General features: G+C 42.9%; 1 protein-coding gene across 1 annotated transcript in view; it reads right to left on the bottom strand.

Annotated features, from left to right (window-relative positions):
- Positions 1-24938, bottom strand: part of WWTR1 (WW domain containing transcription regulator 1) — a 140496-nt gene extending 115558 nt beyond the window's left edge. The window contains 1 exon segment of the mRNA XM_082252502.1: positions 23925-24938. Within this exon segment, the coding sequence (XP_082108628.1) occupies positions 23925-24334 (410 nt within the window). The 5' untranslated portion in view covers positions 24335-24938.
- Between the last annotated feature and the right edge of the window lie 3026 nt (positions 24939-27964).

Here is a 27964-nt window from a genome sequence, read left to right as displayed (position 1 = left end):
TCTTACAGAATAGACGTTCCAGTCCTCAGGGCGTTCACATCTGTATTGCAAGCAGTTTTATATGGATCGGAAGGCAGCAGTATTATATGCTATGGGCCCATTCGCACAGTTATTTTGGTCTGTAGCACTTAGCTATGTAAACCAAACCAAAACAAGAGTAATCTTCACCTCCAGTTCGATTTGGACTGTATGTTAAGCAATACACATGTACACGTTTGTGCTAAAGTTTGCATGCCAAATGAGTAAACCGACTTGGCCCTATGCACCGCCACTGCCTCTGTGAACATGTAGGCAACAGTCTGGGACAGGCACAGAATGACCTCCACCTTCAATAATTCTAAGGCTGCCCATACATGTTCAATTTTCTTGTACAATTTTCTGTTGGATTTACCAAAAACATATTATATGAGGTCAAAACTAAACAAGACTTTAAATTGTATTCAATTAGGCAGGCCTTTGTACTATCTAGTTGAAGGTAAATCTATAGAAAATTGTAAGAAAATTGTATAATGTATGGCCAGCCTTTATGACTATTTCTTAGTTTTACTATTTTTAATATTATTCTAAAAGACTGAGGGCAGAGTTACTTTTGCACCTGCACTGCCGCCGCTGCCTACACCTGTTTATATTATGCCCACCTATAAATGTTTATGTTACTGTCACAAGTTAGCCTGTAGTTTGTTTGTATCCTTGCTGCTATCTTCACATGTGGTGTTTGGCTTCTCGGTTCTCCTATGGGCGCCGCCTGCTCCACTGTGGGTTATGTCCTTTTCCTGTCTATTACTTCCTGGGTCACCTCCCTGTGTGCTTCCCTATATATACACATGCTCAGTGCACTGCTGCTTGCTTGAGCAACATCACTGTTCTCTGAGCTCCCATCTGTGTATCCCTTGGCTATTGTATCTGATTTCCTGTGTACCGATCCAGCTTTGTTTCTCCGTCTATGTTCGTCTGCTGCCTGTCCTGACCTTGGCTTGTCTCTTGGATATCCTTATAGTCTCCTGTTTACTCTGCACACGCCAGACACCTCCGCTGACACCCGCTGCCATCCGTATCCGATCCTGTCCGTGAAATCTGGATGGAAGGAAACCCTATTTTTCCATCTGTTCAGGGATCGGATCGGATGAGAGCGGACAGGTGGTCCGCTCTCATCCGATCCCCCAGAGAGAGCAGCGGGAGCTGTGACACCTCCCTCTCCGCACTGCAAGCGGAGACGGAGCTGTCATCCGTCGGATCGGCGGATCGATCCCCGCTGAGCAGCACGGATCCGCCTACGGAGGCGGACCGTGTGAAAGAGCCCTTAGGGTGGCTGCAAAAAGACACAAGTCCATCCAGATCAACCAATAGAGGAAAAATATATATATATACAGTATACATATAGACATCTGTATACACATATACAGATCTTACCCAGGAATGGAAGCGGGTCCCTGTCAAAACCAGGTACCTGCTCCCCCTCCAAACTGGTAAATGTGGCAGTGGAGGGTGCAAACAAGCACTTCCCCTTTTGGGTGGAGCTCCACTTTAAATTGTATATGACCGCATGGCTATGGCATGAGGCCTAGTGCAGCCATGTAGATTGAGGACACTGCTGGATCCAAGAACTGACTCAAAAGAACAATTAAAGACTTGCAGGCATTGACTCTTTTTAACTCCTAAAATTCTGTCTGGCGTGTCTTTTAAAGAGCATCTGCAATGTATAATCTATTTTGGATTGATATAAAACAGCTTGGATAGCGGGTACATGTGATACATAATATGCTCACAGAAGTATTGTTATTAAATCCTCCCTGGAAAGCCCATTCTATTCCCAATGGGTACTTCAGTAGCACCAGGCCCTCATAAGTACTTTACTAAGACTGAATTAGTGTCCTCTGGAAGGAAATCTCAAGTAGGTTTTGTTTCTGCCAAGCAAACAACTTTCCAAAACTACCTGAAAATGTCCTGCCAACTTATGATAACGGCTCGTCTTGTCCTCTATAGCGCTGGAATGTAGCTCTTTTCTGAATGTTAAACATAATCTCGGTTAATAATCACCAGCGACTCAATAATTATTAAAATTTAAGCAAGAGACAAATAAGAAGAACAATGAATGCTCTATGCACATGAATGGCTGTGTTCTCCAGTCATGAGCTTTAAATTCCAGCTTTTTCAGCACTTCATATTCAAGTTTATCATTGTCCTGTAACCCTTTCACACCCAATGTGCAGAGAACTATCTACCTGGCGTGTTCATCACACTTCCTACATATACAGTATATATATGGAAGGTGTTGGATGACTTTTTTACCTAAACATGAACAAGGGACTTTGTTTTAAACCTTTGGGGCAGATACAGTATATTTAGGGCTACATACAACACTATAGCCTAGTACACATGGGCTGAATGTCGGGCAGCATCCGGAGGTTCAAAACAAACCGGCCAACATGCACTGCACTCGGTCCAACAGAAGCCGGCTGTACATCCGGCTTCTGTGGAAGGGGCATGAACAAACAAGGTCTGCCGATTGGCTCCCGATAAGCGCTCTCAGCCAATGCCCCCTTTACCTGTTTTGGGGGCAACTTCAATATTTTGGATTTCCTATCACTTCCTTTCATAATGACAATGGTCGCCAATTTGGCCAGTGGATCGGTCAATGTTACCTATCCATTTAAAATGGCCATATCGGCACCAATATCCGATCCGAATATCGGATCGGTGCATCCCTAGTACAAATAGAGGGGATAATTCCCCCAATGAGAACACATACAGCAATAAAAATATGTCAGAGGGTCTAACCCTTCCCCCCTTTTATCCATAACAAAAAGTGTTTTGCCTCGAGATACATTTTAACAATGGAGCTTGCTGCAGTCTGATAACTTAGAAACCAGATCTGTGTCTGTTTGGACACCTTTAAACTGGTCACACAGATTACAACCTGACCATACAATCTCTGTATAGTCTCCTTTAGGGCTTACTAAAACAATCCATTCATTTCATAGCCAATTAGGTAAACCCTGCCATTACATGGTTGTTGGCAAGTCTGTTAGCCATAAAAATATAGACTTCTCTTATTACAGTGGTGTGGTGTAGGCTGAACAAGAGAAATCAATAGATAAATAGTGTTAATGGAGGAATCTGCACTGTTGGTATTGAATTTAGAGTGCCGCAGCAACACCTCAGGCTGTCTGAATACCCAAATAGTGACTGCATCTGATAGAATGCCGTTGCTGTTTGGCCAATCATTTTCTAACCAGCTCAGTTGAAACCAACTTTTGGTGAGCCAGGTATTGTTGAGAGGGCCAATCACGGCCAGGATTTTGCCGGAATCAGCATATTGTAAAAAAATAATGTGATGTGTGTAGCTAGCCTTGTCCCTTATACTGACAGATGGCACAGGGACAAGTCAAACCATTATAACCCTAATATTGCACCTTTCCAATTAATCCCAGTGACTGAGCTTCACCAAACAGATAAAAAGAGGTATGAAGAGATGCAAGCACAAGGCTCCCATCATTTGTTTAGCCTTGATTTTAAACAATTTTGTTTGGATGGAAATCTAATATGAAATCTATATTAAGTTTATTTTAAATGTTTATTCTTTACGTGAATCATAAAATTTATTTATCAAAAAGAAGGACTATGTTGATTAGGAGGACCTGATTAATTTTTCAAATGCAAATGCAATTTAAAATTCAACACAGACTGACTTTCATTCAGTGACAGCTAAAGCCTAGTACATGCGGGCCGAATGTCGGCCGGGTTGTATTGAACCGGTTGATGCCGCCCGACATTCGGCCTGTGTGTACGGCAGCTGGTCCAACAGAAGCCAGCCATTCGGTTGGCTTCTGTCGAAAGGTCATGAACGAAAAAGGTCTGCCAATGGCTAAGAGTGCTGACCGGAGTGTTCTGGCAGGGAGGGGGCATCCCCCTATCAGAACACAATAGCACAGCAGAAGAGATCACTGTACTAACATTGGATCGTTAGTACAGCAGCTCCGACCTGAGCTGTCAAGTTTTTTGGGTTGAACGAAAAAGAACTAGTAGGTAGGAGGATTAAGGGCTCGTTCACATGGATGCTTAGCCACATGCAGTGGCTAGAGTAGTTTTTTTTTTTTTCCACTGCTGAGCTGCATGCAGGCAACCCATAGAAAATGAATGGGTATGCATCGGCTGTACAGACTCACTTGCACAGCTTAGTTTGACAGCTACGCAGGGGCAGGTGATTAGACCAAGACACAGAGCCTGTGCATCCAGATCCATACACCGTCCCGTGTACCTGTCAAACTCAGAGTATCCATTCCTTTTCTATGCGCTGCCTGCGTGCAGCTCAGCAGTGGAAAACAGAGCAAACAAACATTTCTGGCTGCTGCATTGGGCTGAGATCCACTGTCAATCAGTCCTAAAGAATAAAGACTTCAAATTTTTCCTCTTCCATACTTAAATAATGGATGTGACAATCCAATGTTTTAATAATACACATCTATTGAGAATACATTTTGCTAAGTGCTTCACTCTGATTTCCTGAAGTTTTATATACATAAAGCTGGACCTGTGCTGGGAGTCAAACTGAATCCATCAATGTCCAAAATAATAATGAAGCAATGACTCACTTTGAGCTTTATTGAAATTTCAACATTCCCCAGATAGTTTAGAAGGAAAAGCCATTGAGACTCACTAGGGAACATTAATACTCTACAAGAACCTATCAGCATAGCAATGTGCCCGCATATTAATCTCTAATCCTAAAGTGCGCTTATTGATTCGGACGTTCAATGAACATTTGTACAGGACATTTGTATTGTCAAAATGTTAAATATCTACATTCATTTGCTCAGTATATTAAGAATAAATGAAAAATGAATCCAACTATATAATTCTGGCACACAGGATACCATAAGACCCCATTCACTCAGCTGTATTGATTTATGCAGGATCTTGCTGGCACCAAAATGCTGCGTAAAAAGTTGTCCGTACACTGTGCGCATGTAATGTTTGTGCTTTACATTTACATATGTACACAAAGTACATTTTGCGCAAGTGCCAAAGCATAAATGACTGTTTCAGGGGGAGATGTAAACACCAATAGTGTGTAATCAGTTTTAGTGGCATCGCTGGATACACATTGCTGATATGTCCGCCCTGCGCAGTGGCTCAAGCAGTAGGGTCTTTTTTTCGCTGTGTGCACAGATTTTTCACTTTATTTTTATGCTGATCAACACAGCGCAGCATTTTGTTGCCCAGAGCAGTTGTGTGAATGGGCCCAAAGCCTTCTATACTGCCTATGTACAGATGCCTGTAAGAAGAAGTGCTAAAACGTGCAATGACTTGTTGCAATGATATTATAGTTCACTGTAGTCCGATCAGTGGGTGAGGAATTCTGCTTGCTGTGATTACTGGTTTTGCTTATTGCTCTTTGCTTCACTGAACAGGATCAATAGAGTTTAGATTTCCACTTTAAACTAAAAAATAGGTGCCATATTTTTTTACTTTAGATCCCTTTTTTGATTATTTCATGAATAGCACTTGCAAAATTGAGCTGTAGCAAAACAAATATTCTGTTAATAAGTAACAGGGTTGGAAAAGGTGCAATCGAATGAAACTAAAATCAGGGCTAATCACTAAACCTATGAGCTTTTAGTGTTGCAATGAAGGTGGCAACTGCTACCAATGAGCATTCCAATGGATGCCACTTCAAACACAAGACTACAGAGGGGAGAGAATTCGGCAACTGTGCATCACAGTTGTCTGCCAAAGTCTGATGTGTATTTCGGTATAATTATAGAAAGAATACTCTAGGGTGCTTGCCTCTTCTCATCTGAGTTCATGATACTGGCCATTTGGAATTTTTTAAATTACTGCCAATACTGTTCAGTTCCAATTTGAAATGTAGTCATATTGCTAACTCACACTCCTGTGGTCCCAGGTCCTCGAGTGTTCTCTCCAGTGCTCTGGGTTGTGGCAGGGCCCTTGCCATTCTCACTTACAGTGCAGGACTTCATTGTACTTGATGTAACTTCTGGTCCAAGCAGCTTAGAGAAGAGGCTTTGGGGGTCCAGTAGTGCAGATAGACTGAGCCTGCTGGAGCTAGGATTAGGGATTGTTTCTCTACCCCTAAACAAGCATTTAACACTTGCAGTGGGGGGTTCCCACTGCATGGGTGATTTTTTTTCCTGCTTGAAGCAGGGCTCTAAAACTAAATGAGAAGTAGGGCCAAAGCTCTTTTGGCCCTACTTCTCCTATAGATCACAGGAGTGCATGGGCTAAAGTCTGCTGTCAACCAACCTTACTGAGACGGCCTACGCTCGTAAGAGATCCTGACTTTAAAGCCGAGATCAACCCAGATTCCTGACCGACAGCTGGCTCAGCCTCAAAGCTAAGAGCCTGAGCCAGCTGCTCCTGCCCCATCCACAGCCTGGCGCTCTAGTGAGTGTTGGAAGGGTACAGCAGAGAGTCGGAGACTGACAGTCACTGGCTTTCTGCAGACTGAAGTCCGAGAACTAAGAGATCAGTGGTCTTTGATTGCCCAGTTCTAGGTGTAGAGCCAGCCAGAGACCGCTGCAGCTGGGATCATTACTGCAGCCATCTAGGTGAGTACGATTGTTTAAAAAAGTGAAATGAAAATTTTTTGTGTGGCGCTACCAGCAGCTTACACCTGACTCCTACACCTAGACTCCCCATAGCGCTGGTCACACCTGGTTTTTATAGAGTATGATTGTTTGTTTCAATTCCTAAACTTCTCTTTTAATGTACACCTGTCACCTAGCCTAGCTTAAATGCCCTAAGCTAATAACTAACGAAGGCTAGGCACTGGCAGTGGACAGTCAGTACCACTAATTTCAGAATTCTTGTATTTGGGGCACCTGTTAGGCATTTGTATTAGGCAAACTGTGACTTTTGGAAAAGTCAACACTTAGGCACAGGATGCATCTCACAATGTAATGCACAGCCTTTAAGAGTCGGTTCACACTAATCCGACTCTATGTCGCCACGACTTCAGCGTGGCTTGCAACAACTTCTCATAATAGAAGTCAATGCAGGTCGCTCCGACTTTGCCAAAAAATAGTGCAGGAACCTTTTTCTAAGTCGGAGCGACTTGAGTCGCTCTGATTAGAACGGTTCCATTGCACAGCATTGGAAGCTACTTGTCAGGCGACCAAGTCGCCTGACAAGTCGGATTAGTGTGAACTGGCTCTAACAAAAACCATGAAGCATATATTATGCTGCGTTGTGGAATGCACTATCTACCAAAATTTCTAAAAATCAATTTGTTTAAAGCTGATCTGCACCTTTACTGTCTCTTATATAGTTCATTTAGGCCAAGCTTGCCCAAAAAAACTATTTTCCAAAGAGGAGGTGCACCCGCTGGGCATGCTGCCTAAACTGTACATAGCCTCAGCTATATACAGTGCTGTGTTCTGGGAGTGAGATGGGAACTTCCCTTCCCACACCTGAAATTGAGTTGGGCTGACTGCTGCTTAACCATTCATAGGCATCTTTGTATTCTATGGATGAATAAAAAGCTTCCTCTAGTTGGCTGAGGTGGAGAGGCAGGCGAATGACATTACAATATCTACCTTAGCCAATCAGCAGGCATATCTGCTAGTGTAGAGAATAGTTTGTTGGGGCTAGCTTGGCCAAAATGAGCACGATAAAGTGACAATGAGGTGGAGATCAGCTTTAACACTGTGGGCACTTACATTTTTGGGGACTTCTTGGGCAAACTAAAGCAATGCATTCTGAATTATTGCCAGGAATTGCCAGCTGGTAGTGCTTAGTCTTTATTTGTATGGTTAATTCACAGGGTGAAACCAAATGATAAGTTTACTTCCTTTCAGATCTTCTTATGGAAAATGATCTTTAAGGATTCTGTAATTCGTAAAAAAAAGCCAAAAGAAAAACAATATATATGCTACAATAGAACCTTTAACAAAAAAAAGTGAGATCTTAAAGCCTAAATTGAAAATAAAAAACTGCATTCTAAAAATAATACTGTCCTAATTCTAGAAATAGTTACTTCCTACACCGGGTGCATGCAGTACCCGCACGGGGGCCGATCACAGCCAATGTACTTGTTATCTCTTGATAGATGAATTAACCATCCACTCACACTCTATCTCCCCTTACATCACCCTTTTCTGCTGCTACCACCCAAATACAGGGATTGCACAAGAACTGTTTATAAATTACATTATCAGACTATTACTAAGATGTTCCTTAGAGTTCAAGTCTGAATCTAAAGTAGAAATCTGAGCAAAAATGCCAAACAGAAATGAATGAAGCAGCATTACCAAGCAAGATGCTGACCAGTCATTACATGTATGTATACTGTATATCCATTCAGTCATATCTTACGCTCAGTGATTCTATGGGCCAGCTCTCTGGGCATCATGTCTAATACACTTGAAAAGCCTTTTTTCCATCTGTCTGAGTCACGCCACAGCGTCATCACGCTGTGCATGGCGGGAAGGGGTATTTCAGTAGCCACCCCTGTCAGCTCATTTGATCGGTGAGGAAGCTGGGACACACAGAGGTGGTGATAAACAATAAGGCAAGGTGGGACCTTTATGGTAGATTACTAGTTTTGAGCAGTTTGTCCTCCTTTTTATTGAAGTTAGGCAACTTATATATCTCTTCTCTTTATCACTAGACCTATGGAGGAATTGTCCTCCTTCAAGTGGCCCTTTGGGTGGATTGGGAATTGAAGACCCCGCTGTTGGGGCTTAATAACATACTGGCTGGGATTTTTCTGCTAATTGAATCTAACAATTATACACCAATGTGCCTATATAACCCCATAGCTGTACAAACGCCCAGTATTCAATTAAATTAATGTTAATGAACTTGTACTGGTTTCACTACCATTAATTATACTCCCTCTTTGTGTGGTTAGTGTGGGGACTGGTTTGTCTCATTTCATAATGTAACTATAAGGTTTATTATTTCTAGTGGCCAAGGATCTTATTATCTCCTTCTGTGGCCAGCACGAGTGCCTCATCCCACAGCCATATGGGGTATTTCTTTCTTTATGTTTGCTGAATGCCTATATGTGGATCTCTGGACTTTCCCCTATTTTGGATGATTACAAGCATCAATAGTGTACAGTGGTATGATGCCTCTTATCAATCTTTATATATTTTGCTGCAATGTTTACGTTGTACTCATTTTGTATACTTCTTTGGAATATTTATATGTCTCACTTTGTATAGTTGAGATTATTTGAAATGAATATATATTTTTGTATACAATGATGTTTATACTTCAATCTATTCATTTACTTTGGTGTGATAATAAATATCCCCTGAGGAAGCCAAATTCATTGGTGAAACATGTCGGGATCATCACCCCATAGATAACGTCAACAATCGATAATATCGGTTAAGATCCAAAATGACTTGATCAACTAATTTTAAGAGTCGGTTCACACCGGGGCGGCACGACTCTGTACTAGTTTAGGGGCGACTTGTGCATTCCCATGCACCACGACTTCGGAGCGACTTGCATGGACTTCACATAATGGAAGTCTATGCAAGTCGCTCCGAGGTCGCCCCGAAGTAGTACAGGACCCTTTTTCTAAGTCGGAGCGACTTGTGTCGCTCCTATTAGAACAGGTCCTGTAGCGGTCAATGGACTGCGAGGGAGCATGACTTGTCAGGCTGACAAGTCGCCTGACAAGTCGCGCTAGTGTGAATCGAGTCTTAATGTGTCTTTGTTTATTTATGTGTATATGTTTTTATTTTTAGCTATGTTTACATGTTTTAATCCATATATAATAAAAGATTTATGAATTTTATTATCTGTCTATGAAATCAGATTGTTGACACCTTAAAAATCCCAGCTTCTGATGTAAGCATTAGCGCCGGTTCACACAGCAGCGACGCTACTTCGCACCGCGACCTCCGAGGTTGCGGTGCGAGCAGCGCGCCGCGACCTCGGAGCGGCCGCCACGGACTTCATAACATTGAAGTCTATGGCGGTCGCCTCCGGGTCGCCCCAAAGAAGCTCCGGACCCTTTTTCTAGGTCGGAGCGACTTGTGTCGCTCCTATTAGAACGGGTCCGCAGCTTCCCTATGGGAGGCGACCTGCGGCGATCTGTGAGGCGACCAGGTCGCCTCACAGGTCGCCTTAGTGTGAACCGGCACTTATTTTGTGTGTCCTTGTTCCATAAAATGTTCTTGGCAAATTGTTTTTACTAGGTAGATAGCCAAGTCTTTCCCTAACCTCTCCCCAATTGTTTGGCTTGGGACTGGCATGCAAAATGTAAATGAATGAAAACTTTCCATCTGCAGAAAGCTGATGCCACAGGTATTTCAGTTTCCTTATCTAATAATATTATAGTGGTCCTAAGGTTAAAAATTTTATTTTAGCCCCCGTTGCTGATCCTATGCTGGAGAAGCCTCTCTCTAGGCCTGACCAGCCTGGTGCTTCTCCAAGGAGTCCACCTCCCCATCTCAGTTAGGTAGGTAGATTCCGTGGGGTGCTAAACAGGCCTCTACCTAGCACAGAACCCACTGAACCACAAATATTGGGGATCCTTTACACTAGCAGCGGTCACTATTTTTATACACAATAATCTCCATGCCAACGCCGAAGGACAATGCCTGGGCTCAACAATGGTTTGCCCAGGTACCAGGTATTGTAGAGGTAGAGAGGAACATGTCTAATCTTTGCTCCGTAGAAGTGGAAAGAATTTAGGACAACTCCAGGCTGCACTGGGAAGGTGGGATGACAGAACTCAGAAGAAAAGATGGCTCTAAAAAGCTTATGCTGTCATCTATTTGCTCGTGCCAAATGCCAATTGCTGACCTACTCGAGGCTGACACACTGTAACAGAACCAAGGGTGATGAAAGGGACAGGCTACAGAAAGACTTTGTATACTGTGGAAGTGAGTCATGTAGTGTGTTGTTCTTTGATTAGACTACATAGAGCTGGATCATTCTTAAAGCTGAACTCTGGGTAAAATCCAAAAGTTACCCTTGCAGTGTCTAGGGGAACATTAAAGCAGATCTTTACTCACAATTTATAAATGTCATTACCTAAAGTTCCCCCCTTCCCTTTTAAGTTGGCCATACACTGATTAAAATTTGGCTGTATCCCATTTGACAGAAGTTATTTAATGGACTTTTGTTGAAGGGAAATGGTGGAAAATATCCAAGGGATCAGCAACTTTAGCCAATCAGCACCTGCCATTGTCAGAATACAATGCCCTGATGAAAAAAGTATTCCTCCATCCACCCCCAGAGAAATATGTTTGTTTTGTTTTTTGTTTTTTTGTTCAGCCAACCAACTGAATGACCGTGTGTGGCCAGCCTTATATTTTTTTTTTGTGTAGCAAGTGCTTTTCTAAGCAGGTACTCACTTCCACTTTTCCATTCCTCGCCCAATTAGGATGACATTGCTTTGTTCTGCAAAACCCCTTGTAGTCTCCTGGGACACGTCATACATCCCAGTAGACTTCAGTACAGTCTCCCCCAGTCGCCGGATTTTTGGCATGTGCAGGAGAAGCTGGCTGTGAATAATCTGGAAATCACTGGCTCCTGAATTCAAGATAGTGGCGCAAGAACAAAAACAAATGGAAAACACCCCAGAAGGGCAGCATTGGACTTCATGGGCTGGTAAGTATGTGTTTTTTTAAAGCCAACAAATTTCAGCAAAAAGGTAAATGATGGCTATAAAAAAAAATTATTACACAACAGTTTCTCTGGAGGGGCCCCAGATACTTATGATTCACTTCAGACATCACACTGATATTCAGTATCAGATACAAGTATGTGTAAGTATACACATGTGTAAATAGATACAAGGAAGTAAATATATTTGTAACATATTTCTGTGAAATCGATACTAGAAGATACATGTACTGAATGCTAGTAAAAAGCAGGTAAACCAACTCAGGAAACAGAGCAGAATGAAGCCAGCATGATGATGATGGCAGAATGAACAGAGCAGGATGAAGCCAACATGAGGATGATGGCAGAATGAACAGTGCAGGATGAAGCCAACATGAAGATGATGGCAGGATGAACAGAGCAGGATGAACCCAACATGAAGATGATGGCAGAATGAACAGAGCAGGATGAACCCAACATGATGACGATGACAGAATGAACAGAGCAGGATGAAGCCAACATGATGATGATGGCAGAATGAACAGTGCAGGATGAAGCCAACATGATGGTGATGGCAGGATGAACAGAGCAGAATGAAGCCAACATGAAGATGATGGCAGAATGAACAGTGCAGGATGAAGCCAACATGATGGTGATGGCAGGATGAACAGAGCAGGATGAAGCCAATATGATGATGATGGCAGAATGAACAGTGCAGGATGATGCCAACATGAAGATGATGGTAGAATGAACAGAGCAGAATGAAGCCAACATGAGGATGATGGCAGAATGAACAGAGCAGGATGAAGCCAACATGATGACGATGGCAGGATGAACAGAGCAGGATGAAGCCAACATGAAGGTGATGGCAGGATGAACAGAGCAGGATGAAGCCAACATGAGGATGATGGCAGAATGAACAGAGCAGGATGAAGCCAACATGATGATGATGGCAGAATGAACAGAGCAGGATGAAGCCAACATGATGATGGCAGAATGAACAGAGCAGGATGAAGCCAACATGATGATGATGGCAGAATGAACAGAGCAGGATGAACCCAACATGATGACGATGGCAGGATGAACAGAGCAGGATGAAGCCAACATGATGACGATGGCAGAATGAACAGAGCAGGATGAAGCCAACATGATGACGATGGCAGGATGAACAGAGCAGGATGAAGCCAACATGATGATGATGGCAGAATGAACAGAGCAGGATGAAGCCAATATGATGATGATGGCAGAATGAACAGAGCAGGATGAAGCCAACATGAAGATGATGGCAGGATGAACAGAGCAGAATGAAGCCAACATGATGATGATGGCAGAATGAACAGAGCAGGATGAAGCCAACATGGCGATGATGGCAGAATGAACAGAGCAGGATGAAGCCAACATGAGGATGATGGCAGAATGAACAGAGCAGGATGAAGCCAACATGATGATGGCAGAATGAACAGAGCAGGATGAAGCCAACATGACGATGATGGCAGGATGAACAGAGCAGGATGAAGCCAACATGACGATGATGGCAGGATGAACAGAGCAGGATGAAGCCAACATGACGATGATGGCAGGATGAACAGAGCAGGATGAAGCCAACACTGCCCCTAAAAAGCTGAAACTTTTTTAAAATAGGAAATGAATAACAAACCTGCCTACCTGTTTTATTATCCTATTGGAGAGATCTCCCATCACTTCCTGTTGTGTAGACCAGTGGTTCTCAAATCCGGTCCTCGGGACCCACTAACAGGCCAGATTTTAAGTATTACCTTGGGGGATGCAGACTAGAATACTGCAATCACTGAGAAGCAAATGAGATCACCTGTGATGTAATTTAGTTATCTTGCAAACCTGGCCTGTTGGTGGGTCCCGAGGACCGGATTTGAGAACCACTGGTGTAGACCACACAGGAAGTAAGAAGAAATCCCTCCTTCTCACTGACAACCAATGTAACAGGCATTTTTACAACCTACCGTCAATGAATTGTTTTTAGCACGGATTCCCCTGGACCTGAAAAATTATTTCAAGGGTTCCTTTGGGGTAAAAAGGTTTAGAAAGGCTGATCTATCCAATAAAAAGTGTTGGCTTTAGGAATGTTTTAACCCCCTTCCCACCATCGACTCTCAGCAGTGGTCACATGACCAGAAAGCTCCCGACCGCAAGTAAGGGAGCTTTCCGGCACCCACTGATTACTGTGCTAAATGAGCGCAGGGAGCAAGCACTCAGCACAGTAATGTGTTCACATAGGGTCGCTTGGATTCAACCTCTCTGCATTAAAGCCCATCCGCCGCGAGGCCGCATATATGCAAACGGCCAGCGGGAAGTGGTTGATATTGAGATTTTTAATCCCTATTAAAATTACAACTGTTGAGCAGTATTTTGTATAGTTACAGTTTCGCAGATCATTAGAAAAGGATTTGAACATTACTAAACTTTCTGACGCCACTTGATTATGGCTTACCATATCTGATTCAATTGTAAAGTTAACTTATTTGGCAATACACAGGAAACTGATGTCACATTGTCCATATGCTTTACTGTGGATAGAGAAAAAGTCTGAAAGACATCCAATACAATACAGTTAATCTTCAAGTGATCCCAGTTGGAACGCTTGTACCTCGCTGTCTCCTATGAAATACTTGTCAGATTACTCATTAAGCCTCATCACTGCTGGACAGGGTACCATGTTATGGAAACTCCCTTTGAAGTCAGAGTGATCTTCTATTCATCACACCCATTATGGGCATGATCAGAGAGGCAGTATCTAGTACATAAAGTAACATTAAAAGTATCAGATAGGGACAGGCAATCTTTATGGCAGCTGTTCTCAAGAGCTTTTTACTTGGATATCTGAGCAGTAGCACGATTATAGTATAGGTGGAGTTAGAAGAGTTTTTTCTTACTATATAATTCTCTAAATCATTTAGCATATATTCATGGGTTTTTCCATACGAGTTTTCATGCAGGAATTTTTCTAGTGCATTTTCTCTCATTTTGTGCTGAACATCTAGAGAGATGTGAGAAAAGCCGGCCATTTTCCAAATGTAGCTAGTTAGGCCAAGAGCGCATGGCTTGTTGTCAGGGATGGGTCTCAGAAACCACGCAATTTGCAAGGCATGCACTCTCATTTTCATGCACTTCTATTAACTTCTTTGGACTTCGCAATGTACATAATAATTCAAATAATTATAATATAAAACAGACCATGTTCACAGCTATTATAATCACGTGTATGGTCATCATACAATGTCTGGTACTTGTCGCACTATATGTCCCACAAATTTAGCTCAGGTGCTGAATATCAGGACTGATTCAATTTGGCCACCCTGAAATGTTGGTGAATCTGTTCAAAATATGGCTTCCAATGTTCAGAGAATATGCATGGTCTCTGACCTTCTCCTGAAACATCCTCCTGTATCTGCAGTCTCTGACCCCCTGATCTTTTTCAGTATGCCTGCAGTCTCTGGCCACCTCTTATAGCCATGCCTGCAGTCTCTGACCATTTCTTATGTCATGCCTGCAGTCTCTGACCCTCTCTTCTAGTATGCCTGCAGTCTCTGACCACCTCTTATAGCCATGCCTGCAGTCTCTGACCATTTCTTATGTCATGCCTGCAGTCTCTGACCACCTCTTATAGCCATGCCTGCAGTCTCTGACCATTTGTTATGTCATGCCTGCAGTCTCTGACCCTCTCTCTTCTAGTATGCCTGCAGTCTCTGACCACCTCTTATAGCCATGCCTGCAGTCTCTGACCATTTCTTATGTCATGCCTGCAGTCTCTGACCACCTCTTATAGCCATGCCTGCAGTCTCTGACCATTTGTTATGTCATGCCTGCAGTCTCTGACCCTCTCTCTTCTAGTATGCCTGCAGTCTTTGACCACCTCTTATAGCCATGCCTGCAGTCTCTGACCATTTGTTATGTCATGCCTGCAATCTCTGATCCTCTCTCTTCTAGTATGCCTGCAGTCTTTGACCACCTCTTATAGCCATGCCTGCAGTCTCTGACCATTTCTTATGTCATGCCTGCAGTCTCTGACCCTCTCTTCTAGTATGCCTGGAGTCCCTGGCAATCTCTTGTACCATGCCTACAGTCTCTGGCCATCTCATCCCATCTCTTGGGCCATGCCTGCAGTCTTTGACCATCTCTTGTACCATTCCTGCAGTCTTTGACCATCTCTTGTACCATTCCTGCAGTCTCTGATAATCTCCTGTGCCATGCCTGCAGTTTCTGACCATCTCTTTTAGCATGTCTGCAGTCTCTGACCATCTATTCTAGCACGCCTGCAGTCTCTGACCATCTCTTCTAGAATGTCTATGTCTGCAGCCTCTTGTACCATGTCTGCAGTCCCTGTCCATCTCTTGTAGCATATCTGCAGTCTCTGACCATCTCTTGCTACATGTCTGCAGTCCCTGACCATCTCATGTAGCATGCCTGCAGTCTTTGGCCATCTCTTCTAGCATGTCTGCAGTTTTTGGCCATTTCTTCTAGTATGTCTGCAGTCTCTTGTACTATGTCTGCTGTCTCTGACCATCTCTTGTAGCATGTCTGCAGTCCCTGACCATCTTGTGTAGCATGTCTGCAGACCATGACCATCTCTTGTAGCATGCCTGCTGTCTGTGACCATCTCTTGTACCATGACTGCTGTCTCTGACTATCTCTTGTAGAATGTCTGCAGTCTCTGACCATCTCTTTTGCATGCCTGCAGTTTCTGGCCATTTCTCCTAGTATGTCTGCAGTCTTGTATGTCTGCAGTCTCTTGTACTATGCCTGCTGTCTCTGACCATTTCTTGTAGCATGTCTGCAGTCTCTGACCATCTCTTGTAGCATGCCTGCAGTTTCGGCCATTTATTCTAGTATGTCTGCAGTAGTATATCTGCAGTCTCTTGTAGCATGCCTGCAGCCTCTGACCATCTCTTGTAGCATGCCTGCAGTCTCTTACATCTTTCCGTAGCTTTATATTCACTGAATGCTATGTGTGACTCTGGCAATGTCAAGGACCACACTTGAGGCCTCCTGTATCAAGTAAGTTAACCACCACAGTCTCATAGCATCACAGGAGAGATGGTAATTATTGGACATGGACCCATGGAATCCTCCAAGTACAAGAAGCTGAAAAAAAATCAATGACAAAATCTACGAGTTCAAACTGTTCCTTTCATCAGTTCATGTAAAGCAATGAAAAGTCAAGGAAAAGATTCTACTTTGAAAAAATAAACCCTAAAGGGGTCATATTGGCAAACAAGCCATAGAGGATACAATTTACATTTTAGACCATTAGAAAACAGCCCTTTGGTCTGAAAAGACACTGTAAACAAGGCCGATAATAGACCTTGCATGTGAATGTGAGAGGACGGAGAGATCCTTTTGTATTATACACAGAGGTGTAAAGTAGAAGGACACATCTTTTTAAAGTGGAAAAGGCTGTAAATCTAAAATTACAGGGCCATGTGTACTAGATTTCAATCCATTAAAATGTAAAAATGACATACAGAACAGCCAGTCCTGTTCCCTGTACCCCTGTGTGAGGAGCTCCAGAGACAGCAGAGCGGCCATTAGTCAGGGCACATTTGGTGTTTGGTGCAGGTGGTGAGGTAGAAAGGAATGTGTGAGGTGTCAGAGGTTAAAGAAGCCACCACAAATCCCCTGCTCTGTGAAATGTTTACTAATGGAATGAAGCAGAAAGTAAAGTCCTAGCTCAGCCTCTGTCAGTTATGGGTTACCTCACCTCTGTACAAGTTCACTCAATCAGCTGTTTTATGTAACACTGACAGACAGTACCAGGGAACCATATTTACTCATTCAGGGATTAACATGGTTGGGCCCAATGTAAACTTGGCCATAGACAGAGCAATTGTCTTTCCTGCAACCACGGCTTGCAGGAAAGAAAATCGCTTGATTCCCCCATCCACACAGTTAGCTTTGATGGGGGAATCTCTCCCATGGAGCCATTGTGTTCTTCAATCATGGAAAGTCGTCCCCACCTGGAAAAACAGTGATTACTGCTAGCGGCTACAATAGCCGCTAACAATAATCACACATAAAATCCAACAGGCTGTTTGTACCTAAGGTGATCGATTAATCAATTTGGGTACATTCAGCTTGCCCATACATGGTTCGAATCTCGGTTGGTCCCTGCTAAACCGGCTGAGTTTTGAACTGTCTATGGCCAGCTTAAGGCTGGTCATACATTAAGTAATTTTCATTCCTGCAACCACAGGTTGAAGGGAAAAAAAAATTACTCGATTCATCATCAACACGGTCAGTGTTGTTGGGGGAATCCCTCCCGCTGCATTATTGTATTCAGAAAACTGATTCCCCACTGTCAGAATACAATGACTACTGCTGACGGCTATAAATGTCTGGTTGTACCCAAGTCGATCAATAGATAGGTGATCATTGATAGATAGATGGGTTACAATTTGGCTGGTTCCTTCTGAACTTTGATCTATCTATGGCTGGCCTAATTATATAATGCTAATGTTTTACTATTCAGCATTTGAGGGAAACAAAATAAAAAATCTATTTTCACCTATAAATCCAGCTCTGAAAACTTCAAGAGGAATTCCAGGCATACTGATAAATACTTAGTTCAGGGCTCATCCACGTGGGTTCAAAGGCCGTAAGGCATTAAAAAGGAGCGTATTTCACTTGCACAAAGCAAGGTCCATGAGGACATGGATGAGCGAGTTTGGGGTGGAGGAACTTGACTGGCCTGCACAGAGTCCTGACCTCAACCCAATAGAACACCTTTGGAATGAATTCGAGTGAAGACTGCAAGTCAGGCCTTCTTGTCCAACATCAATGCCTGACCTCACAAATGCGCTTCTAGAAAAATAATCAAACATTCTCATAGACACACTCCTAAAGCTTGTGGACAACCTTCCCAGAAGAGTTCAAGCCGTTATAGCTGCAAAGGTTGGGGCAATTCAATATTGAACCCTACGGACTAAGACTTGGATGCCATTAAAGTGCATGTGTGTGTAAAGGCAGGCGTCCCAATACTTTTGACAATAACGTGTGTGTTCACAGTTTGTACAGCCAGTCTTGTGATTTATACACTTTGTTAAGCTGGCCACAGATGAATCAGTTTTTCTTTTTCCCCATTCAGCTGGTGGATTCCTCCATCCACACAACTGAGTTGGATGGGTGCTATTGTATGCTGAAAGTGGGGACTTTCTGCTGTCAGAATACACTGATCAGCCACTGCAGCTAAGTAATCAACAGCAAATTTTCCAATAAGCCAGTTCCACGGAAGTAGATTTTTAGGCCGACATTTGTTAAGCAGGAGCAGCCAAACACGGATCGAAATTTAACCAGTCCCTGCTGAACCGGACAGATTTTGATCCATCTATGGCCAGGTTTACACTGCACAGCTAGGCAGGTGAATTACCCGTTTCCAGGTTAGGCAATGCCGCTTCTATCAAATGTTTACCCATTTATTACACTTCACAGCCAAATGGGTGACATACCTTTTTCCAGCTTAGGCAATGCAGCTTCCTACAAAACTTTGGTTAGCTATCTGCTTCCAGCCTGGCTATTGAACACTGAATCAGAAGATGGCTTAAAGCAGTGGTGGGCCACCTTATCACTCTAGATGTGGAGAAACTACAACTCCCATCATGCTTTTGTCTCTAGGAGTCATGTCTGTGGCTGTCAGTTTTGTGATATCCCATGGGACTTGTAGTTCTACAACCGCTAAAGTGCTGAGGTTGCCTTCCCCTGGTTTACAGTATGATAAGAGCACAGGAAAAGTGTCATCGATAGAGTGTTGACTATTCAGAATCCAATAAGCAAGCTGCAGAAGGCGTGGTGACTCAGGAAACGGTTCAGCTGCAGACTGTAAGGAGTGGTGTCACCTTCTGGATATACAAAATCAAGCAATCGCCTTCAGCGCTATGAGGTCCTCTGTGATGGAATGCAAGAGGGTCACCCTCTGGATATATACTGCAGCAAGGAACACAGGAATCAGGAGTGGTTAAAACAGACGCACACTTTTTTTTTTTTCGTCCGGTTCAATTCATGTTTATGTATTTCTATTGTGTATTTAGTCTTTTGGCTAATTCCTTCTTTAAAAACCGATAAGCTCCCTTACCTTTGACAGCTTCCAGACACAAGTAGGATCATACTATGGTTGTGAAATATACTACAAGTCATAAGTTTCCTACATCAAACATGGTGGTTTCATGTAAACAGTAAAGTCAGTAAGAACAAAGTTTGATCTTGAGGACAGATAGTGGACAATAGGACAGACAGCAGTCTCAATCCCATCAACCCTCTAATCATCACATCTACAACTTCAGACGGGCCCCTAGCCCTCATCTGTATGATCCCTCCTTATTTCTTCTCTTATCTCTTCTCCATCGCTCACACTGAGGTTTGTATTGAGCACGCAGGTCTGGTGATATTTATTACTATTACTAATTCACTATTGGATAATGGAACTCCTAATCCTCAGTGGAGCATTATATTGTAAGCATCTAGACTTGGGTCTAGACGGATTGGCTTTGCTTGCAGATCTCCTGCCCACTTCCAGTAATCTATTGGTGTAAGCTAACAACATCTAGTTCTCAGAACACACCAGGTGCTGGTTTACTTGGTCACAACGAGAACCCAACAAGTATTTACACCATATTTTCAGCAATTCAGTTTAAAGGGCTCTTAAACACAGATGGCGGGGGGAGGGGGGGGTTAGTAAAAACAAGCGGCTGAGCCCATGGCATTTACCACCCCCCCAGTCACGCACCGAAATCTTGCAGCTGGACAGGACTTTACACATGCCAAGAGTGCAATGCCTTGCTTTGCGACCACAGCATTCTGCAGAGTTTGACAGGTGGCACAAACTCGCTTATTGAGTTCAGTGGAGCCCCTCTGCAAACTTGAGCCAAAAGCTTGGTTTGCAGTTGCGGCATGGTCCCGCACTGTAAAATGGCTGTAATTAAAAAAACAAAAAAAAGTAAATAAATAAAAAATAAAAAAAGGCATCAGGAAGCGGCAGGAGAGCCTCCTGAATGCCTGTCAGTGGTGCTATACTGCCTCTGAAAAGCAATCCACCATGGATCGCTTTTCAGAGGGCAGTAAGCATTATGGCAAATGTAAAAGAGACCATAACCTTTAAACACTGAGAACAAAAAATGATCATTCTGGGGAGGAAAAGACCAAATGTAGTGCAAAAAGGCAAGATTGTACCTGACATTGATATAGGGCAGTTTAGAAGAGCAAAAGCTAACACAGGGCAACAGATTATCCTTTACTTTGCTGCAGTCTAATGCAACAAGATGGTTTGTAGCAAGCATTGGATTTTCAGCTAAACGTATTCCTCAGACAAATGTATAAATCACTATTGTGGTTTATTTAGAAGGCTCTATAATACTCCACAAGGTTATACAAGGTTTGGAAAGTAGCACAGGAAATTAAACATTTTCCATCTATTACATGATTATTTCTAAATCACCGTCATGCATGGGCAAGACTGATCCCTGCTGCCTCTTTTTCCCCTTTTCTCCTCTGACATCATTAAGTAGAATGCAGGGTCCTTAGCCCTGCAATTAATGTCAGGACACCAAGGAACAGTCCACTGCTGGAGCGTAGAGGAGGACCGGTAGCAGCGGATCGGGTAAGCAAAACTGCTTTTCCCGGCCCCTAGAACTTACAAGGACAGACCCAAAGCAAGGGAGGATTTTTACTTTCTCAGGAATTGGGATTTAAATACATAACAAATATTCATCATGTTTGTATCCTTAAAGTGGAACTTCACTCTCTCAATCAATACTATTTGGAATCCTCATGCTGGTAACATTAGTAAATAGATAGGAAAGTAAATCATTTTTACTTGTTTTAAACTGTTTTTTTTACATTTCTTCACTCACTTCCTGGTTTCCATGCCTAGGCAAATGATGTCATATATCCCAGGAGTCTTCAGGAGGGGTTTTCTCAGTTAAACACACCCTCCTGTCACCATGCCTGAGCTAAGGGCAGATGGATTACAGGAAGTAAATGTTACATGAATCATCTGCTCTTACTCAAGATGGCCATGGCTACAAATGCTAGGGAGTGTTTTTCAAAGTGGTTTCTTGATAAAATAAAATAAAGCATGGAGACATGGCTGGATGGGGGAGCTTACTTTGAGTATTAAAAATGAACAAAATAGCGTTTTTGGTTAGTGCTGCTTAGATACAGTGTATTTCCGCTTTAAGGGGTTTTATGACATTCTGCAAATTGATTGTATTTTTTTTGCACAGCGATCTCAGCTGTGCATTGGTGTGTAATACCGAACAATTAAACTGATCCATTTTATAACACTAATTCATTTCATAAACTTTTTCACTTTTGTTTTCATCCATTTTGCTGCTGACCTCCCCCTTCCTGTGTACATACACATGCTCCAATATCAGCTGCACGTCATTACTTCCTACTGAGACAATGATGGACCATACCTGTGTAAAGCCCTGAACACATGATCTGAAAATCATACGAAAAATACCGCTTTCAGAGCAAACGTACAATAATCTGATCGTTAGTACACAGCTTTCACGACAGTTCATCAGATATTATCCGATGGGACAATCACAAAAATTCTTCTCGTACGATACCAGATTGTACGATTTACGTTTAATTGGTACAGTTGTCGTTAGCAAATACAATACAAATACATTACAACACATGACCTCACTTCCGATTTTTTACAAGAATTTTCGTAACTCTAGTAAACTCTCCATGTTCGTTATGCGACCAGCATGCAAAAAAAAACAAAAAAAAAAACAGAGGATATGTCATCCGATTTTCAGATCGTGTGTATGGGGCTAAGCCCCCGCTCACATCGGCGTGATCTGAAATGCGATTTTACATGGCAAATTGCGTGCCAAATCACAGCCTATTGCCGGCAATATGTCCCAATAGGTGCGACACCGACTTTGCGGCGCCACACCAGTTTTCAAAAGTAGTTCCTGCACTACTTTTGGCGATTTCGGGGGCGATTTCAATAGACATCTGAGCATGAACCCGCACAGATGTCTTTCAAATCGCCCCCCGAATTCGCACTGAAATTGTTCAGCTGAACACGCAAGATTTCAAACTCGCGTTCAGTGTGAACATACCCTTAATGTGGGTCTGCACAGCCACTTGCAGTCTCCATTAGGCTGCAAATGACAGGGTGACAATGCAGGAGCAGATTTGGGGGAAAGTTGTCACCCCATACAGGAAGTGGCTAAACAAGAACCTTCATGGCAGGATCATCATTTTAAAAAAAAAGAGAAGTATGGGTTTTCTTTCTTTTTTAGTGGACGCAGCATTGGTCCAATGCTGCATCTGTCCCCCGGCGCCTCTAACACTGAGAACCGAGCGATTTAACACTGCCGATCGCTCAGTTCTCAGAGCTTTGGGAGTAGAGAGCTGGTGACTGTCAGCGACACCAGCTCTTTGCTCTGCCCCCCACCCCGCTCACTGGAACGCTGGGCTGCGGAGGGGATTGGAGGGGCTGGCTCAGCCTCTCAGCGGCTTTCTGAGGGCCTGAGCTGGGTGCCGGTCCAGGCATGAGGACAAATCCCAATCAATTGGTCGCAATCCTTCCCGAGCCTGGACGGGCTCTGTGATGTCAACCGACAGCAGTCTTCAGCCCGCTGTCTGCTGAAAACGGGTCACAGAGGTGCAGAACGTACTGTACTCCTGTGATCCACAGGAGAAGTACAGCCAAATGAGCTTTGGCTGTACTTTTTCTTTAATGAAAGCTGCAGATTTAAAGATTGGGAAATAGTTTTTTGAAATAACTCTAATATGTTCAAACTTATATCATTTTTTAGTAATTAGGTTTCGATCTTTTTTAACCATATGCTGTTCTACCGATTACCACAATCTAACTCAGTCAACTAAATTGGAAGAACACAATGGGAATATACGGTTATGAAAACAACTCTTCAAGACATACAAAAGTGCATTGTTCTCATCTTCTAGGTGCAGCAAAGAAGTTTACATTGGACAAAAACATTGTGCTGTCTACTGAATAACGCTCCTGTGCGGGAGAAAGAGTTAATACAACATGATACACAGGCACCCTCGCTTTAAGACACAGGATTGTATAATCCTCCAACAGCATTCCTTAGCTAGTCTCTGGGAGGGGAGAGGGTTAATGCAGAGCTCTCTAATTCCTACTGTATTCAATTGCATTGCAATTGTACTGTCTGCCCTCATATTGTAAAGCGCTGTGTAAACTGTTGGCACTATATACAATAATAATACAAATAATAATGCAATCTTTTCCCAAGAACCTCAAAGTCGTATCGAATAGCACAAATTTTCTACAAGGTTAGTAATAACCTCCGAAGGCCACTTACTTGAGGAAATACCTCTGGCCGGTGGGGGTGAATGCCATCTCCCAGCCGGGTGGCAGGGGCAATTCATCTGTCACATCGTAGGACTGCTGGCGCAGGTGAGCGTGCTGCTGAGCAGGACTGGGAATGGTCCCGGAACCAGCGCCTAGCTGCAAGGAAGCCGGAGACGAATGAGATCGGACATGCTGAATCCCCAGCCTGGGGGGATGGCTACCGGAGTCCGTGCTAGACTGCCTGGAGTGGGACCCTGAATCCGGCTGCTTGAAAAACGACTCCGGCAGGATCTTCTTCCTCCAAGAGTTCGGCTTCGGGTTCATGACGGAGTTGAAGAGGTTCTCCAAGTCCGTGTCCAGGTCCTGGGTGACATGGATGATTTGCTGTCCCGGTGGAGGGAGACCTGGATTCTGGTTCATCCTGGCAGAACCAACGACAACAATATGGTCCAACTCTGACAGACGATGTCGATTCCTGGAACTTCCACAATTCTTACACTCCGGAGAGGAAGGGGCGGCCTAGATTTCCTAATGTAAGGAGATGGGAAGTCACAAATCCCAGAGAAGTGCAGAAACTTTCAGCCGGGATAGTTAGAATGTACTGAAAGTTCCAATAAAGTAGAGAAGCATTGTGAGGTCTCTTCTCACTGACCTGAATCAGCCTCTAAACTAAGAAATGGCCAAGCCAGCCTCTAATTCTTCTGCTGGGACTTGAGGAGCTGCTGGATGTCCCCAACAAAGTATGAAAATGTCAACTCACAGGACAGGGAGAGGCGTCTCTGGGCAGAAACTTTTTCTTCCTTCATCTGAATAATGTATGAGCTGCAATCAGTGCCCTGCCCTGCTCAACCTCCTCCCCCAGACCGGGACTTTACCTTACAGGGTGAGAGCCTGAGGCCTTCACTCCCACCTCCAGTTCTGGTTACAAGTGTGGGGGAGACATGCTGGAGTCTGCCTGCTGATCACTTTCTCAAAGCAAAACACAGGCAGTTCTCTGTCATTACAGGAGACGAGAGAGAACACTCTTTGTAACGCCATGTTTACGTCATGTACAGCCTTCCAACTCTGAAAGTTTGGAGTTTAAGTTATTAAAGATGCAGGCTTTCGGGATAACTTCGATTTCTTTGTCAGGTTTTTTTTCCACGTTCAGCTCTAGTATAGACACAACATTTACTGTTCTGTGAGAGAATATATACATCTCTTTACAGTTCAAAGCTATGGCCAGTACACATGATCAGAAAATCGTCCGAAAAATACCACTTTCGAATCGATTGTACAATAATCTGACTGTTCGTACACAGCTTTCGAGACCCAAACACGACAATTCATGTAAAATTATTACACATGATCAGAAAATCGTCCAAAAAATACCACTTTCGAAACGATTTTACGATAATCTGACTGTTCGTACACAGCTTTCGAGACCCAAACACGACAATCCATGTAAAATTATTACACATGATCAGAAAATCGTCCGAAAAATACCACTTTCGAATCGATTGTACGATAATCTGACTGTTCGTACACAGCTTTCGAGACCCAAACACGACAATTCATGTAAAATTATTACACATGATCAGAAATTCGTCCGAAAAATACCACTTTTGAATCGATTGTACGATAATCTGACTGTTCGTACACAGCTTTCGAGACCCAAACACGACAATTCATGTAAAATTATTACACATGATCAGAAAATCGTCCGAAAAATACCACTTTCGAATCGATTGTACAATAATCTGACTGTTCGTACACAGCTTTCGAGACCCAAACACGACAATTCATGTAAAATTATTACACATGATCAGAAAATCGTCCGAAAAATACCACTTTTGAATCGATTGTACGATAATCTGACTGTTCGTACACAGCTTTCGAGACCCAAACACGACAATCCATGTAAAATTATTACACATGATTAGAAAATCGTCCAAAAAATACCACTTTTGAATCGATTGTACGATAATCTGACTGTTCGTACACAGCTTTCGAGACCCAAACACGACAATTCATGTAAAATTATTACACATGATCAGAAAATCGTCCAAAAAATACCACTCTCAAATCGATTGTACGATAATCTGACTGTTCGTACACAGCTTTCGAGACCCAAACATGACAATTCATGTAAAATTATTACACATGATCAGAAAATCGTCCGAAAAATACCACTTTCGAATCGATTGTACGATAATCTGACTGTTCGTACACAGCTTTCGAGACCCAAACACGACAATTCATGTAAAATTATTACACATGATCAGAAAATCGTCAGAAAAATACCACTTTCGAATCAATTGTACGATAATCTGACTGTTCGTACACAGCTTTCGAGACCCAAACATGACAATTCATGTAAAATTATTACACATGATCAGAAAATCGTCCGAAAAATACCACTTTCGAATCGATTGTACGATAATCTGACTGTTCGTACACAGCTTTCGAGACCCAAACACGACAATTCATGTAAAATTATCCGAAGGGACAAGCACAAACATTTTTCTCCTACAATACCAAATTGTACAATTTTCGTTTAATCAGTACAGTTGTCCTTGGAAATGACAATACAAATATACTACAACACATTACATCACTTCTGATTTTTATTCTGGCATAGGAGAATTGTTTAGAACTTTAGTAAACTCTTAATTTTCAATATTTTCGACTAGCATGCAAAAAATAGACGGACGATCATTTGATCTTATTGTGTGTACCAGACATAAAAACAATGGTAAATCACTTAAGCCTAAAGCAGGGTACACACTAGTAGAAAATCTGCCGATAATTCCCGCCCGATGTGAAATCGTCCGATTTTCGCCTAGTGTGTACACAACTTTCAGCAGCCGATGCCGACATTTTCAACGAAAAAAAACGGAGGGACAAACACCAAAATTTTTTTCGTCCATCCCCAGACGACCGATTTTAGTTTAATGTGTATGCAGTACGTCCGTGAAAAATCGGATACGAAAGACCGCGCATGATCTGAAATGGCTGACAACCCGGAAGTCTAGGAACAAATGTGGCAAAAAAAAAGAAAAATCGGACGAGAAATTTCATGAACATTTATGCACTGTCAACTAAAAACGGTAATGAACGCTGAGAAGACAGAGAAAAATCGGAGGATATTTTGTCCGATTTTCGTCAAGTGTGTACGGCCCTTTAGGCTCCATTCACATATAGGCGTCTCAGATCGCGGGCAGAATTGCGGCAATTCTGCCCACGATCCTGAACCAATACAAATTGCGGGAGATCCGCAGGGGTGGCCGTTCCTTCAGAGCGCATGCGCCGATTACATCGTCGGCTGCATGCAATGTAAATATCTCCTAAATGGTGCAAGTTTAGGAGATATTTACAGTACCTATAGGTAAGCCTTATAATAGCCTCATAATAGGCTTACCTATAGGGAAAAGTCACAACCTCTTTAAGCCTAGTACATATGATCAGAAAATCGAATGAAAAATACCGCATTCGGAGCGATCGTACGATAATCTGATCATTATTACACAGTTTTCGAGAGCCGATCACGACAGTTCATGTGAAATTACCTGAAGGGACAAACATGAACATTTTTTTTGTATGATCTCAGACCGTACGATTTTTGTTTAATTAGTACAGTTTTCGTCCGGAAAAAATCAGAAGAGCAAGACTACGCATGTTCGGGAATGACATACTTTTCAACACATTACACATCACTTTTTAAGTTGTATTCTGTCGTACGAGAATTTTCATAACTTTAGTAACCTCTTCATTTTCAATCTGGAACTAGCATGCAAAAAAAATAAAAAAACGAAGATCATTCATCTGCTATTCTCATCGTATGTAACGGGCTTTGGGGTTCATTCATATGGGCACTCATTCTCAGGCAGCGTAAAGAGTGGTTTCATTACTTTTTGTGTTCGGCTGCATGCAGGCAGCCCATATAAAGTAAATGGATAAGCATCGACTATACAGTATCACCCACACAGCCAACTATGACAGGTACTCACAGGCACTGCGTCGAGGTCCTTGCACCTCTTCCTGCGTCCAAACTCAGCTGTGTTGGCGAGT

This window comes from Pelophylax lessonae, assembly GCF_965119305.1.
Source record: "Pelophylax lessonae genome assembly, chromosome: 3".
NCBI lineage: Eukaryota > Metazoa > Chordata > Amphibia > Anura > Ranidae > Pelophylax > Pelophylax lessonae.
This window is presented reverse-complemented; position numbering and strand designations above follow the sequence as displayed.